The 15,437-nt window shown below is 40.7% G+C and overlaps 1 protein-coding gene across 2 annotated transcripts in view; it reads left to right on the forward strand.

Annotated features, from left to right (window-relative positions):
- Positions 1 to 827: 827 nt before the first annotated feature.
- The window catches only part of CUL4B (cullin 4B), a 32,898-nt gene continuing 18,288 nt past the window's right edge, over positions 828 to 15,437 (forward strand). Inside the window, exons 1-4 of one of the 2 annotated variants that reach the window (XM_059050060.2) lie at positions 828 to 1,013; positions 1,753 to 2,304; positions 4,379 to 4,494; positions 14,447 to 14,550. In XM_059050060.2, coding sequence (XP_058906043.1) covers positions 986 to 1,013; positions 1,753 to 2,304; positions 4,379 to 4,494; positions 14,447 to 14,550 — 800 coding nt within the window. In that variant the 5' untranslated portion in view covers positions 828 to 985. The remainder of the gene's footprint in view (positions 1,014 to 1,752; positions 2,305 to 4,378; positions 4,495 to 14,446; positions 14,551 to 15,437) is intronic. The other variant, XM_059050061.2, reaches the window with a different exon arrangement.

The following is a 15,437-nucleotide window of genomic DNA, read 5'->3' on the forward strand; positions in this document are numbered from 1 at the left end:
TTACCGGGTTAATGACTGATGGGGGTTGGGGTTGGTCCTGGGAATTGTGTTAGGGAGAAGTGTTAGTTACCTTCCTGTTTCTTGGCCTTAGAATGCACCTTTAACTCGGGCTTCCCTGGTGGGACAGTGGTTAAGAATCCACCTGCCTATGTAGGGGACATTGGTTCGAGCCCTGGTCTGGGAAGATCCCACATGCCATGGAGCAACTAAGCCCGTGCACCACAACTACTGAGCCTGTGCTCTGGAGCCCGTGAGCCACAACTACTGAAGCCCTCGTGCCTAGAGCCCGTGCTCCGCAAAAAGAGAAGCCACCATCAATTAAAACCCAACGCAGCCAAAAAATTAATTAATTAATTTTTAAAAAAGAATGCACCCTTAACTCTAGCCAGCCATCTTAGAAAATGCTCCTGGTAGGAAGGTAAAAGGATTTGCAACTACATTACTGAGAAGGGTATCAAAACACTCAGTATTGGGTCAGCTGTGTCCTTGACATAAAAGAGAAACAATTTATATAACTCAGCCGAATGAAAAACTCATTTTTCTTTCTATATAAGCTCTTTTTCTTTTCCTTTCCTATCTTAACATCATGACATTCCTCCCTAGCATTAGGCATAATGGCATGATTCTGTTTTCCTCCATTTCGGGTTACTCCTCTCGCCTTGCAACCCCTCCTTATTCCTTTATCGCTTTCAAAGTTTCCATTCTCCGTTCCCTTACTTTTACTCCCTCCCTCTTTTTTCCCAGCTAGCTCACCCCGCCCCTCACCGTCACCACCTTCCCTCCCCTTCAGGCTCCTTCCCGCTCCTTCTCCCGCCACCACCCCTCCCCGCCCGCCTCGCGTTCGGGAAGCTCCAATCAGGAGCTCCGAAGGTGTCTCGAAGGCCCGCCCCCTCCTCCCTTTCCACTTCTGTGCCCCCCCTTCTCCCTCCCCCACCCCACCCCCACTCAAGTCCTGCGGACCTGGGGGCTTCAGGATCTGGGCGCTATGAAAAGTGTCTGCTCAGTCACTTCCGGTAAGGGCGTTGCGGGGCGAAGCTTCCCGCGGGACCATTTAGGAGGGGGTGGAAGTAACCGGTGGGCCGGGGGAGGAGAGTGCTGCCTGGGAAGGGGAGCGGGAGAGGGAGGGGGAGGGAGAGCGAGCGCGAGCGTCTCCGGCGCCTCAGCGGCCCCTTTCCCGCCGCCTCCCTGCAAGCCAGCTCCCCCGCCCCCCGGCCGCCTGCAGTGCTGCTCTCCACCCCCCACTCTCGCGGACTAACACCGCCCCTCCCTCGCCGCCGCGTGACCGGAAGTGGCGCCATCTTTAGCTTCTTGTGCTATTGACAATAACAAGCTCCGGTTCTCTCCCCCTCCCCCCTCCCCCCAACCACGGCATCTCCCCTCCCAGAGAGAGGGAGAAAAGGAGGAGGAGCTGCAGCCTCACAGACTTACTGAGTCGCTCCTGCAGAAAGGGGGGAGAGAGACCGAAAAGCAGGGGAGGGGGACGGCACGGCCGTTTACCTGTCTGCCTCCTCATTCGCTCTCCCCCCTTGTTCTGCTCACTCCTGGTGTCAGCCTATCCTCCTTCCCAAACCCTCCCATTCCCCCCGTGGAGCCCCCCCTTCACTTTCCTTCTCGTCCTCTGTGTTTCTCCTCTCTTTCTTCCCTTCCCCCTCTAGCATTGCCACCTTCTCTCCTACACGCACTCAGGCATATAAACGTAGGTTTTTGATGCTCGTCTGCCTGTTGACCCCGCTATTTTCATGTTTCCAACAGGTTTTTCTTCCCCCAATCCCTCAGCTGCTGCTGCTGCTGCTGCTCAGGAGGTCAGATCTGCCACTGATGGTAATACCAGCACCACTCCGCCCACCTCTGCCAAGAAGAGAAAGTTAAACAGCAGCAGCAGCAGTAGCGGCAGTAACAGTAGTAACGAGAGAGAAGACTTTGATTCCACCTCTCCCTCCTCTTCCACTCCTTTACAACCCAGGGATTCGGCATCCCCTTCAACCTCGTCCTTCTCCTGCCTGGGGGTTTCAGTGGCTGCTCCCAGCCACGTACCGATACAGAAGAAGCTGCGTTTTGAAGACGCCCTGGAGTTTGTAGGGTTTGATGCGAAGATGGCTGAGGAATCCTCCTCCTCCTCCTCCTCATCTTCACCAACTGCTGCAACATCTCAGCAGCAGCAACTTAAAAATAAGAGTATATTAATCTCTTCTGTGGCTTCGGTGCATCACGCAAACGGCCTAGCCAAATCTTCTACCACCGTCTCTAGCTTTGCTAACAGCAAGCCTGGCTCTGCTAAGAAGTTAGTGATCAAGAACTTTAAAGGTAACCAAGGCCAAAATCCATAATCACCTAAGGATTTGACACTTGAGTGATCACGTGCTCTATTTATGTTAATATATTAAACAGTATAGAGGTGGCCTAATGTTTTATGCATTATCAATGAGGTGGAGGGAGGTCCTTTTTGGGTGGAGGGTTCATTTTCCGGGGGTGTTTAGTATCCTTGTGCTGAAGCAGACACCAGGTGTTTCTGTGCAGTATTTTGAGGTCTATCTCAGCCTATTGTATCTAATCTGTTATTCCTTATAACATTGACAATCGATATGATTGATCCGGATTTTACAGGTGAGAAATTTGTATTCTAAAAAGGTTTATTTATTTCAGGTGCATAGTGAACCTTGGCACTGCTGGGATTTTTATTTTTATCCTTCAGTAGGCCACGTTATCTAGTTCCTAGAAATGCAGGTAGGACTAGTGATTTTTTTCATGTTCAAAGAAGATTTATAATTACATTTATAACATTGAATACTACACTCTTGAAACTCATTGTGGAAGCAATAGTTGGAGAAAAGTATTTATGATGTCTTCATTTCTTTCCAAAGGTAGGGTTTGGAAGTGAAAATACTGTGTATACACAGTAGTAATTCTGTGTAACACTAGTCTAAGGATAGGAACAATTACATCTTTTTTTTTTAATTACTGAAATGGGTCTTAAAGTACTGACCTGCAGCTTTTAGGAAAATTTGTTCAAGTTTTTGAGATATGTGCTTGAGAGTATTGTGAATGCATTGATGCAAATGTAAAATCAACAATTTTTTAAAATGTAATTGAGCTGAATTACTTTTTAATCTCTCGAGTGTGTTTTTGTTTCTCTGAATTTTTCGACACCCTTAACTGGCAAGTAGTGGATGCTAAAATGTTTATTAAATGGGCAAGTAAAATGAATGAACTAAAGTAATATTTACCAGATCAGTGCCTTGTGGCTAAATATTACTATTGAGAAAATTAGATTCTCCATGCTTGTATTTTCAACATTAGTGTGGAAATCAGTAATATGCTCTATTTTGTCTTAAGTATAGTGTTGTTTATTTTTAAGCTTTTCTTTTTTCTATCACTCCTCTCCCACCTCCAGGTTCTCAAGTGTTGTAATCTTTGATTTAATAGTAGACCTTTCTGAAGTAAATATGAATTGTAATTGACTAATTTGTTTATTGTTTTATTTAAAATATATTAATTTAATAGCCAAGGATTTTTAAAGAGATGAGCTATGACCCTAATTGCATTTGTATACTGGTTTCAGAGATTTTGTTTGGGATTTTTTCTCCCCCTCCCAAAATAAAAACACATTATTAAGGTATCTGGATGTTTTAATTAAAAAAATACTCATCACTGGTCAATGAAGTTTAAACTAAAGCCTGGATTAAGATGTTCCTTTCCATTCAGAAAGTGCTACATAGGTTCTGGAGTTGTTTGGATGTTTTAATTTTTTTATATTTCACTCTGCTTATAAACGCAGTTTAAATTAAAACATGAATTAAGATGTTTCTTTCCATTCCTGTAGATGCTACATAAATAAGGGAGTCAAACAGACCTGAGTTAGAATCCCAGTTTTACCATTGACTAGCTATGGTGACCTTGGGCAAGCCTTACTAAATGAGTCTTCCAGCCTCAGTTGCAAAATAGGGGTAGTAATACTTTCCTTAGGACAGTATTAGGAAAATTAAGATGTTTATAAAGTACCTTGTACATAGTAGACACTCAGTATTTTAAATTTCAGGTACAAAATTCATGTTGACTTTGGTTTACACATGATGGAATAGAATCAGGATTGTTATTTTTTTATTTGTCATTCTTGAGTTTTATTTTTTGAATCAATTCAGTCAATAGCAGAAAAAAACCCCTCACCTTCAGTTTTAATTAGTGAGTCAAAATGACTTACACAGTATTCTGGCATTTCAAATTTTATTCGTTATACTAAGTCTAAAATAATGATTAATAGTTAGATATAATACTTATAACAATTTATCCTTAAAGAGCAGTAATACTAGTATTTTATGGTTCTTTTCATTACTATATCCTACATATTATTCTGATTATCAACCTTTTACATATCATCTAGATAAGCCTAAATTACCAGAAAACTACACAGATGAAACATGGCAGAAACTGAAAGAAGCAGTGGAAGCTATTCAGAATAGTACTTCGATTAAGTACAATTTAGAAGAACTCTATCAGGTATGTATTAACTTGGATTACCAGATTTGGTTAGCGTAAATTGAGGTGCAGTGTATATGGATTTTACTTTCTGAAATGGGCGCTTATGTAGATTTTTGGTTCCCTTCTAATTACGATTTCTTGATTAATATATGCACTCTGTTTTATAATCAGACCATATATTCTGACCTAAGCTATGGGTACAGGCTTATTGGTATAAATTGGGCTTATCTTGGACCCTTCTAATTAGGATTTACAGTTAGGAGTACCTTGCTGTAATAAGTTTGACCTATAATAGAATCCTATAGCCTGTATCCCAAAGATGATTTCTGGTGACATGTCATTCTGTTGTGATACTTTTTTTTTTTTTTTTTTTTTTTTTTTGCGGTACGTGGGCCTCTCACTGTTTTGGCCTCTCCCGTTGTGGAGCACATGCTCCGGACGCGCAGGCTCAGCGGCCATGGCTCACAGGCCCAGCCGCTCCACGGCATGTGGGATCTTCCCGGACCGGGGCACGAACCCGCGTCCCCTGCATCGACAGGCGGGCTCTCAACCACTGCGCCACCAGGGATGCCCTGTGATACTTATTGATAAGTGGTATTACCTATATAGGAAAGCCCTCAAGAAATGCAGATATTCTCCATATACTTTATTTTGCGTCTTTGCTGTTAGCATACTTTTGCCATTTCTTTCTGTTTTTCTTTATGTTTGTCTTTTCTCCTGGTCTACAAGACATACCTTAGCCCAAAGGTGATCAGCAGGTTGTAGTTCAGCAACTTGGTCTGAGGTTCAGGTTTGTTTCTTTTGCTTAACAAATGGATCTGTATTTGAAGTGTTGAACTTAAATATACAATTAAGGACGATTCCTGATTTAGACTTCTTGCTACCAGGATACTTTGACCTACTGTATTTTTGCCACAACCAATTCAAGAAGTTACTTTCCATTATAGCATCAGTTTCATATTTTAAAAAAATCCAATGGCTTGAGTTTTTGTATTGATGAGTACTTTGTAAGAAATTATGTTGGTTCAGTTTATCAGAATTCGTAGTTTTCATCTATTCATTTTAGTTGTAGAGATAGTATGGTGACGGACAAATAGTGGATTAGGAGTCAAAAGACAAAGGGATCTAGTTTTGGCTCTATTACCCTTGTGGTGTTGGGCAAGGTACTAAACCTCTCTAAGCTTCTGTTTTCTCCTTTGTAAATGGGGGAAGAACTCCTGCTCTATCTACCTCACAGCGTTGCTTATAAGGGGGAAGAACTCCTGCTCTATCTACCTCACAGCGTTGCTTATAAGACTCAAATAAGATGTTTGTGAAAAGCACCTTGAAGCACTATGATAGAAATATAAGTTGATGTTATCTCTAGTTAAAGTTTTTCATAAGGCACAGTATGATTTTTTCACTTGTAATATGTCAATTGAGATCCCCAGTTTCTGTTGCTGTTTAAATTTAATGCATCAATGCATGCCAAACACACAGAACGGTGCCGAATACATAGTAATGATGCTGTGTAATATTATAAGCATTATAATGTTATGTAAGTGTCAGGTAGTAGTCAGTAGTAGTACTAAGGTATTAAGGATAAGCCCATCTCATATGGCTATGTTGGTATAGTACACATGTGGCTCCTGAGTTGTACAGTAATAAAAGTAGAATTACAGCTGGAAAGGCCTTAAGCGATGATGTGGTCCAGTATTTTTTCTTCGTATAGTGTGACAGCCTACAAAGTAGGATTATCTCATTTAAGCATTTATAGAAACCCTTTGTGAAGTAAATAAGGTAGTAGTTATCATCCCTACTCTATTGATGAGGAAATGGAGTCTCAGGGACTCCAAAGTCTAGAGTCGCATATTGGCAGAGCAGGGGACTTAAACCGAGATGCCCAAGTTTTTAGTCCAGTGCACTTTCACTAATATGCCACAGCACTTCACATACCTCTGTAGTGCAGTATTTGAAGCAAATAGTCTTACTTTAGGAAAAAAAATTCTGTCATCAAAGAAGGTAATTTTTTTTGGCTTCCCTGTTGACGCAGTGGTTAAGAATCCACCTGCCAGTGCAGGGGACACGGGTTTTTTTTTTTTTTTTTTAATTTATTTATTTTTGGCTGTGCTGGGTCTGTGTTTCTGTGCGGGGGATTTCTTTAGTTGTGGCAAGCGGGGGCCACTCTTCATCGTGGTGTGCGGGCCTCTCACTATCATGGCCTCTTGTTGTGGAGCACAGGCTCCAGCTGCACAGGCTCAGTAGTTGTGGCTCACGGACCTAGTTGCTCCGCGGCATGTGGGATCTTCCCAGACCAGGGCTCGAACCCATGGCCCCTGCATTGGCAGGCAGATTCTCAACCACTGCGCCACCAAGGAAGCCCCGGGGACATGGGTTTGAGCCCTGGTCCAGGAAGATCCCACATGCCGCGGAGCGGCTAAGCCTGTGTGCCACAACTACTGAGCCTGCGCTCTAGATCCCACGAGCCACAACTACTGAGACCCCGTGCCACTACTGAAGCCTGCATGCCTGGATCCCGTGCTCTGCAATGGGAGAGGCCACAGCAATGAGAGGCCCACGCACTGCAGTGAAGAGTAGCCCCCACTTGCTGCAAATAGGAAGAAGCTCACACGTAGCAATGAAGACCCAACGCAGCCAAAAATAAATAAATAAATTAATTAATTTTTAAAAAGAGGGTAATTTTTTTTCATTCGTGCATGTATATGGTGTTTCTTTGGATATGCTGGTGTACAGCATCTTTAATTTCAGTAATGTGTTACTTTACGTATTTCATATTTCTGACATTTTAAAAAAATTTTATTTATTTATTTGGTTGCTCCAGGTCTTAGTTGTGGCAGGTGAGCTCCTTAGTTGCAGCTCACGGGCTCTTTAGTTGTGGCATACTAACTCTTAGTTTCAGCATGTGTGTGGGATCTAGTTCCCTGACCAGGGATCGAACCTGGGCCCTCTGCATTGGGAGCTCGGAGTCTTAACTGCTGCGCCAACAGGGAAGTCCCCATATTTATAACATTGATTGTAGTTGCTAATGAACTCTATTTACTTTACCTTGAATATTTTTCTAGAGCTTTTGGGTTAAAAAAATATTTTTCCTGATAAATTGATTCTGTTAAATCCCTTTGTGTTTCAAGAGCTCATAGCTCACATTTTTGTGTTTTTCCTTTCTTGTACTTCAGAATTTTTACCTGCTGTTGTTCAGTTGCATTTCTTTAGCCTAAAGTCAGTGTTACAACTTTTCACTCTCTGCATTTTTCATAATATATTACTTCTGTGATGATAAGTTCCAAAGCATTTGTTTCTAGCTCTTTCGCTGTTTTTGAACTTAATTTTATAAATGCTCCTTGGGATTGTTCTCAGAAAGATTATTTTGAGGTGTTCAAGTTCAAAAAAGAGGATAAAAGGATAAAGGGAGTAAAATTACTTGATACCATCTGGATTTCAGGTGCTTGTTTGATTTTTAAAAGGTTGAAATGTAATTTAAAAGTACTCTTCTAGGGCTTCCCTGGTGGCGCAGTGGTTGAGAGTCCACCTGCCGATGCAGGGTACACGGGTTCGTGCCCTGGTCCGGGAGGATCCCACATGCCGCGGAGCGGCTGGGCCCGTGAGCCATGGCTGCTGAGCCTGCGTGTCCGAAGCCTGTGCTCCGCAACGGGAGAGGCCACAACAGTGAGAGGCCCGCGTACCGGAAAAAAAAAAGTGCTCTTCTAAAATTGAAACAATATAGAAGTATGTAGTGTACCAAACAAAAGTTCTCCAAACTCCTCATCACCCCCCACCCCCCCACCCCCCTTCCCTGAAGTAAACACTTACTTGGCATATGTCTATGCAAAACTTTTTTCTTTGAGTGAAAAACCATTTTGCTTTAAGGCTTAAGCATGGAAGTCTTGCCTAGTGTGGTTTGCATATACTACCTCATAAGTTTTTAATTTCTAGAAAAGAATGTGCTGTTCTGAGTATATTTGCAGTAAGTAAACGTTGTCTTTTAAAAGTGATTTAGGGCTTCCCTGGTGGCGCAGTGGTTGAGAGTCCGCCTGCCAATGCAGGGGATGCGGGTTCGTGCCCCGGTCCGGGAAGATCCCACATGCCGCGGAGCGGCTAGGCCCGTGAGCCATGGCCGCTGGGCCTGCTCATCCGGAGCCTGTGCTCTGCAACGGGAGAGTGCGCAGCGGTGAGAGGCCCTCGTACCGCAAAAAAAAAAAAATAAAATAAAATAAAATCTTTCCTCCACAACCTTGAAATCCTGTTAAGAGTGAGGCAGTTGTTCGTGTTGGTTTGGGTTTGTTTGTTTGTTTGCTTGTTTGTTTTTGACTACAGATAGGAGTATGGTTAAATGCACTGACTTTTTTTTTCTTTCTTTAAAATTTTTATTTATTTATGGCTGTGTTGGGTGTTCGTTTCTGTGCGTGGGCTTTCTCTAGTTGCGGCAAGAGGGGGCCACTCTTCATCGCGGTGCGCAGGCCTCTCACTATCGCGGCCTTCCTTGTTGTGGAGCACAGGCTCCAGACGCGCAGGCTCAGTAGCTGTGGCTCACGGGCTTAGTTGCTCCACGGCATGTGGGATCTTCCCGGACCAGGGCTTGAACCCTTGTCCCCTGCATTAGCAGGCAGATTCTCAACCACTGCGCCACCAGGGAAGCCCAAATGCACTGACTCTTGAGTTGTTCAGCCTGCCTTAGATTTGAGATCTGCCACACATGATAACTTTGGGTGAGTTACTTCTCTAAACCTTGGTTTCCTCATTTGCAAAATGGGGAGACTACCTATATGGCAGGGTTGTTTAGTTGTAAATAAAATACTGCAAAAACATACTTACAACACTGCCTGCTGTATGTCCGTGTCATCAGTGATGATGATGATAAGTAGTATTTGAGTCTTTAAAAAAGGTATCTTTAAGATTATGTTTTATTATACAGCTCTAAAGCCACACATGTTTTTAAATTCTAAATCCACACTGGGCCAGAACAGCTGGCTGATAAATAGATTACATCCCAAATATGCATCAGGAAACATCATTAGCCAAATTGAAAAAATAATAGAAAAAGAGAACTGTCTAGGAACAGTGTCCCTCTGCACTGCTCAAGGATGTGTCTTGTTTTTATATGTGGTATCTTAATAGTTGGAACCTTGGTTTTGGCGTGTGACTTTTTTACTAAGTGATATTTTAAGTAATGGGATTATTTTCCTCATGTTCTCAGCCTTGTGTGAATAGCTGTATAGTGTTTTTAAATTAGCTACCTTTTTTGGAGCTGGTTGGTTTCTGTATGAGTGTTACAATTATTCTTAGTATAAATTTTTAGCTATTATCTTTGAAGGTAAGCTTAGTCCATACTTCAATTCCGATGAAAATAATTTCATCATTAATAATGAGAACTCTTGTTTGGTTAGCTTTTTTGTGAAATAAATGTTAAATAACGGAGCCTTTCAATTAATGATTCTTTCATCAAGTACATGACCGCAAGACTGGAAGCAAATAGTGCATCCATCTGAGTATAGGTTATTTTCCATTGTAAAATCGGGTTTCTTAAGCAGTCAGTGGAGAGCAGGTAGTGAGATTCTTAGCAGAGGTGACAAGCTATTATATTCTATGTTGATGACTAGGTATTGTGTTCTGTAAGTTTAACCATTGATGTGTTTAAGCTTAGTCTGTCATGTTACTATTACTCCTCTTTTTACTGAATTATTAATACTATCCCTGCTATTTATCCCAACTACAAATTCTTAGTTCTTGATAATTTGTCTTATTTAAGCTCTTTTTACTAGATGTAAAAAGAGAAATAATTTAGGTTTCATTGTTCGGCTTCCTTTCTGCGAATTCTTAGTTTTTGATATATTTTGATTATCTTTTTTTTTTTTTTTTTTTTTTTTTTTTTTTTTTTTTTTGTGGTACACGGGCCTCTCACTGTTGTGGCCTCTCCCGTTGCGGAGCACAGGCTCCGGACGCACAGGCTCAGCGGCCGTGGCTCACGGGCCCAGCTGCTCCGCGGCACGTGGGATCTTCCCGGGCCAGGGCACGAACCCGTGTCCCCTGCATCGGCAGGTGGATTCTCAACCACTGCGCCACCAGGGAAGCCCTGATTATCTTATTTTAGGCATTTTTACTAGATGTAAAAAGACATAATTTTGAGTTTTATTGTTGTATCAGTTGTTGAAAAGTTTTGTGGTATGCTTTTCTTTCTTTCTTTAAACATTATGGTTTGAAAAATAAGCCCCAACCTGTTAGGCCAGTGACCAGAGTTCAGCACCCTGGTGGGAATTTAATTTCTTAAGTGTCTGTTGTTGCTAAATCAGAAAATTTTCCAGATTTCCTCCCTTACCATTTATTTTCACATGCTTTGTAATTTTTTTGTATTTTTTATCCTTATTTTAATCCTCTTCATTTTTTTATTCTAGTCTTCTTACCCTCATTTCCACTCTTTTCCTTGTCCCAAATGCAAGCTTATGTGCCTTTGCTGTTTCTAAATCTTATATTCTGCAAATTTCAGGAACTATAGTTTTGCTATTTCATTTGCTACACGTTTATATTTTCTTAGGAGTTTTTTTTTCTTCAGACAAACGGGTTTGATGCAATGTATGAATTTTGGAGGGAAGGGGCTGGGATTTGGAGGAATAAAATTTAAAACCTTATTAGAATATTTTTATCTTATATCTGACTACCTGCAAAAAGGATTTAAGGCAGCATATTTAACCAGTAGTGATTGGGAGCTTAAGTAAAAATATAGTTTGATTTAAGAGACTTATAGAATTATCCAGAATGTTTAATACAAGTAGTTACCTGTGAAACAAGGTTATATTAGTAATAATTATACCAGATCAAACTTCCAGGGATTTCCAGGGTGTTTAGTCAAATGTAAAATGATACATTTCTAAAAGTGCTTTTCAGAGATCTGGAATAAAATAGAGTTTACCTCAAGCTCCTCGGTAGTGATTTAACACTTATTCATGTGTCTATCCCAGCGCCTAACAGGACAGAGTACTTAGTAAACACCCCATTCTTGTTGAATCAGTGACTGCGTGACTTCTTACTGTGTGCAAAGCTGGGCAAATGCCATGGGCATATAGGGATCACTTAGTCCTTGCCCCTAAGACGCTTATATTCTAGGAGGCTCATGAAATTAGTAGTTTGTGACCAGCATTTTTTAAAAAAGGTAAAATAGAAAATATTGGAGTACATCACACATAGTAATGGTAAGTACAGTTTCATGAAGATTTTGTTTCAGTTACATAAATTTTATGTATAATGGATTGTGACATAAAATGTGTATCTTACTGTGGCTTGTCAAAAACTTTTGGAAGCCACTGTTTTAGGCACACATGATTGCTCCAAACAAACCTTGCTTGAAAGTTAGCAAAGCAGAGTATTTAGATCACGGGGTATGTGGAAGATTATAGACAGACATGAGAGTAAAATAATGGTAATATTGAGCCTTGAATGCCATGCTAAAAAGTGTGGTGGTGGGGAAGATAGGGTTTTATTGGGGGAGGCAAGTACTTAAGTTTTTTGAATAGTTAGTATATTCATCTGGTTCAAAGCCCCAAAAGTATTACAGAGCATGTAGTAAAAAGTTTCACTTCCACTCCATCCTCCAACCCTGCTCTCCAAGCTAATTCCCCTCTTGACAAACATAATTGGGAGTATCATTCCAGAAATGATTCATGTGTGTATAAACAACTGTGTGGAGTTTTAAAAATTAATTTTCTTTCTCTTTTGTTTACATAAATGATAGTAGACCATGCACCACACCATTCAGTCCTTTGTATTTTTTTTTTTTTTTTACCACTTACGGGATTTCTCCATAAATGGTACCTGAAGAGCTTGACGGAAAAGTTCTTAAGGAATGGAAATTACTAGATCTGATCTATATGTTAAGCAGTCAAGGCTAAATTAGAGAAGCAGGATATTCTCTTCCATCTTGACCTTCAAGACTCACCTTAGATCCTCCTGCCTTTCCCTTTCCTTCTGTTGTTGCTTCTCATATCTTAAACCACTCTCCAACTAAACACAGGTGAAGCTGTATGCATATGAAGACCAGCTTAATTCTCTTATTCCTCACTATTCCCATAAGCTCTTTATTTCCCCCTGGGTCTTTGGGACTCCACCTCTTGTGCTCTGGAAGCCTTTCCTGACTTGCCTCTGCCCTAAAGATTGGGTTAGGGACCTCACCTCTATCTTATCCCCATCATAGAACCCAACACAGTGTATTGTAATTATATGTTTTCTGACCAGTTTTCTCCTTATGCTGTAAGCACCTTCTGTGTGCAGGACACATTGCTAGTTATAGGTACATTAGGTTTTTTAATATTTACTATATTCACCTGGTTCAAAGCCCAAAAAGTATTAAATAACATATAGGTGCATGAGCACATGGTCTCTTTCTGTCATTAAGGAGAGTTGGGGGGACAGGATATACACATTAAGAGATACAATATTGACTGAGGGACAAGTCAGTGTGGTATGATTGGTGATAGTGCCAAATGAGTCACTGGTAGTCAAGGCAATTAAGGAAAGCTTATTGGAAGAAGTGGAACCTAGCTGAGTAGTAAGGGAATATGGTATCTTGTGTAAGAAGATAAATGATGCAATGAGAACTAATATATGGAAGAAAGAATAACACAGCAGAAGGGAATGGTGAAGTAGGACTTGGAAAAGTACTGCAGGTGGGAAATGTGGAGAAGGTGAAATACAAAGACAGAATCTAAGCAGGAAAATGAGAAATGCTGAGAAAATTAGTCACTCAAAAGGAACACCAAGATACAATGAGAAGACTACTAAAGGAGGAAGGGAGAGAGTCCATAGAGGACTAATGTGAACCAGTCAGGCACATGAAATAAACATAAACACACCCTTAGGCATTTGTGGTCTGACCCAAGGCCCCATGGAAAGTGGTGGCCAGCAGAGAGCCTCCTTAGCTGCTATATCTGAGTGGTCTGCTGTTTCCTGGTAAGGTGTAGTGCCTTTCCTCCTTTGGTATAAGTGGTTTCCTTTAAGCTTTCTTTTCATTTGCTAGTTTATTGCTGGACCTGCATGCTGGGAATATGACTTCCAACTACATATTTATAAAATTCCACTCCAACCAACAGGACTTGGATGGTCCCTTAGAGTCAATTTTAATGGAATTTTTGCCTTCTGTTGTGGTGAGAAAAAAATCCTGGTGTTATACTTAAGTCATTACTAGTTGGAATTGTAGATTATATCAGAGTTCATCCAAAGAGTTTTACCATGCCTGTTGTATTAAATTTGAAAGTCTTTTGATGCACATAAGAAACTCACTGAAATCTCAAGTTTGTCCTTTTGGGATCTGAGTATAAAAGACCAATTCAACTATTAGAATGAAGTAAAAATTCAGTATTTCTTTAGTAATTAATGTTTATCCCATTGTGCAAATTTTAAAACCTCTATTTATTTAAATATTCTTAAGCTGCAATGTTGGAGAAAAATCCTTGTGTATAATTATATCATACTCATTATAATACTGCTAGCAATAAATTCTGCATTGCTCTGTTCAGGAAAACCAAAGAAAGTGTAAATAAATTTTATTTCAGTGGTGGTTGGACCACCCAACCCATCTAATAAACAATTGGTGAAATTACTTTCAAACTCAAAATGGAATTCTGCTTATGAAAACAATTAACATTTTTGAGAACAAGACAGAATTTATATGTAGCAGTTGTTACAAATTGGTCTTCACAAGGTGAGAATTTGGCTTGATTCCCTCCATCCTTAACCTGTACTGCCACAATAAATGTATTAATTTGTGTGTGTGTGGGGGTGTTGGTATAGTACACTGGTTATGAAAAAAGTTCACTACCTATGTTGATATTTTGCTATTTTACCTTGTGTTTTAAATGGACGAATAATCCTTTTTAATAAGCTGACATGGTAGAAATAACAAATAATAGGAATTTGATGTAAATAATCAAGAAATCCCCCCACCCCGCCCCATTCACTCTGTAAGAAAGTGTGTTTAATTTTGCAGGCTGTGGAAAATCTCTGTTCTTACAAGATTTCTGCAAACTTGTACAAACAGCTGAGACAGATTTGTGAAGATCACATCAAAGCACAAATTCATCAGTTCAGAGAATATCCTTTTAAAAACAAAAAACCTTGTATTTTCATCTATCCCTCCCTCTCTGTCCCTCACTTTTAAACCCAACTTGAAATGGAATGCCTGTGTTTTGTAGGTTTATTTTTGTTCATCTTGCCTCTAGAGTAAGAAGATGCAAAATTTGACTTTTTATCTCTAATTAGGGTCCAAATCTACATTGTACTATTAATGTAAATAAATAAAATGTCTTTACTCTTTTTGAGGAAAGATAATTGGGAAATAATAAACTGAAAACACAATGCTCAGTTATGTCTAAGACTTGTTTTTTGTTGTTTTGGCCTAGCGGCTTGCAGGATCTTAGTTCCCCGACAAGGGATTGAACCCATGCCCCCTGCAGTGGTAGTGCAGAGTCTTAACCACTGGACCTCCAGGGAAGTCCCTAAGACTTGTTTTTTTGTTGTTTGTTTATTTGTTTCGTTTTTTTTAAAGACAGTTTTTTTGTTTGGTTTGGTTTTTGTTTTTTTGCTGCTTTGGGTCATTGCTGCACGCGGGCTTTCTCTAGTTGTGGTGAGCGGGGGCTACTCTTCATTGCGGTGCTCGGGCTTCTCATTGCAGTGGCTTCTCTTGTTGTGGAGCACGGGTTCTAGGTGTGTGGGCTTCAGTAGTTGTGGCACACAGGCTCTAGAGCGCAGGCTCAGTAGTTGTGGTGCACGGGCTTAGTTGCTCCACGGCATGTGGGATCTTCCCGGAGCAGGGATTGAACCCGTTTCCCCTGCATTGGCAGGTGGATTCTCAACCACTACGCCACCAGGGAAGTCCTACTAAGACTTGTTTTTAGAGGTATTTTTTTTAGTGGGATCTAACATGTTTTTACAGTTTAAGAAGTAGCATTTTGTTTCATAATTAAGTGCTGTTTAGTTTA

This window comes from Kogia breviceps, chromosome X (genome assembly GCF_026419965.1).
Source record: "Kogia breviceps isolate mKogBre1 chromosome X, mKogBre1 haplotype 1, whole genome shotgun sequence".
In the NCBI taxonomy this organism is placed as follows: domain Eukaryota; kingdom Metazoa; phylum Chordata; class Mammalia; order Artiodactyla; family Physeteridae; genus Kogia; species Kogia breviceps.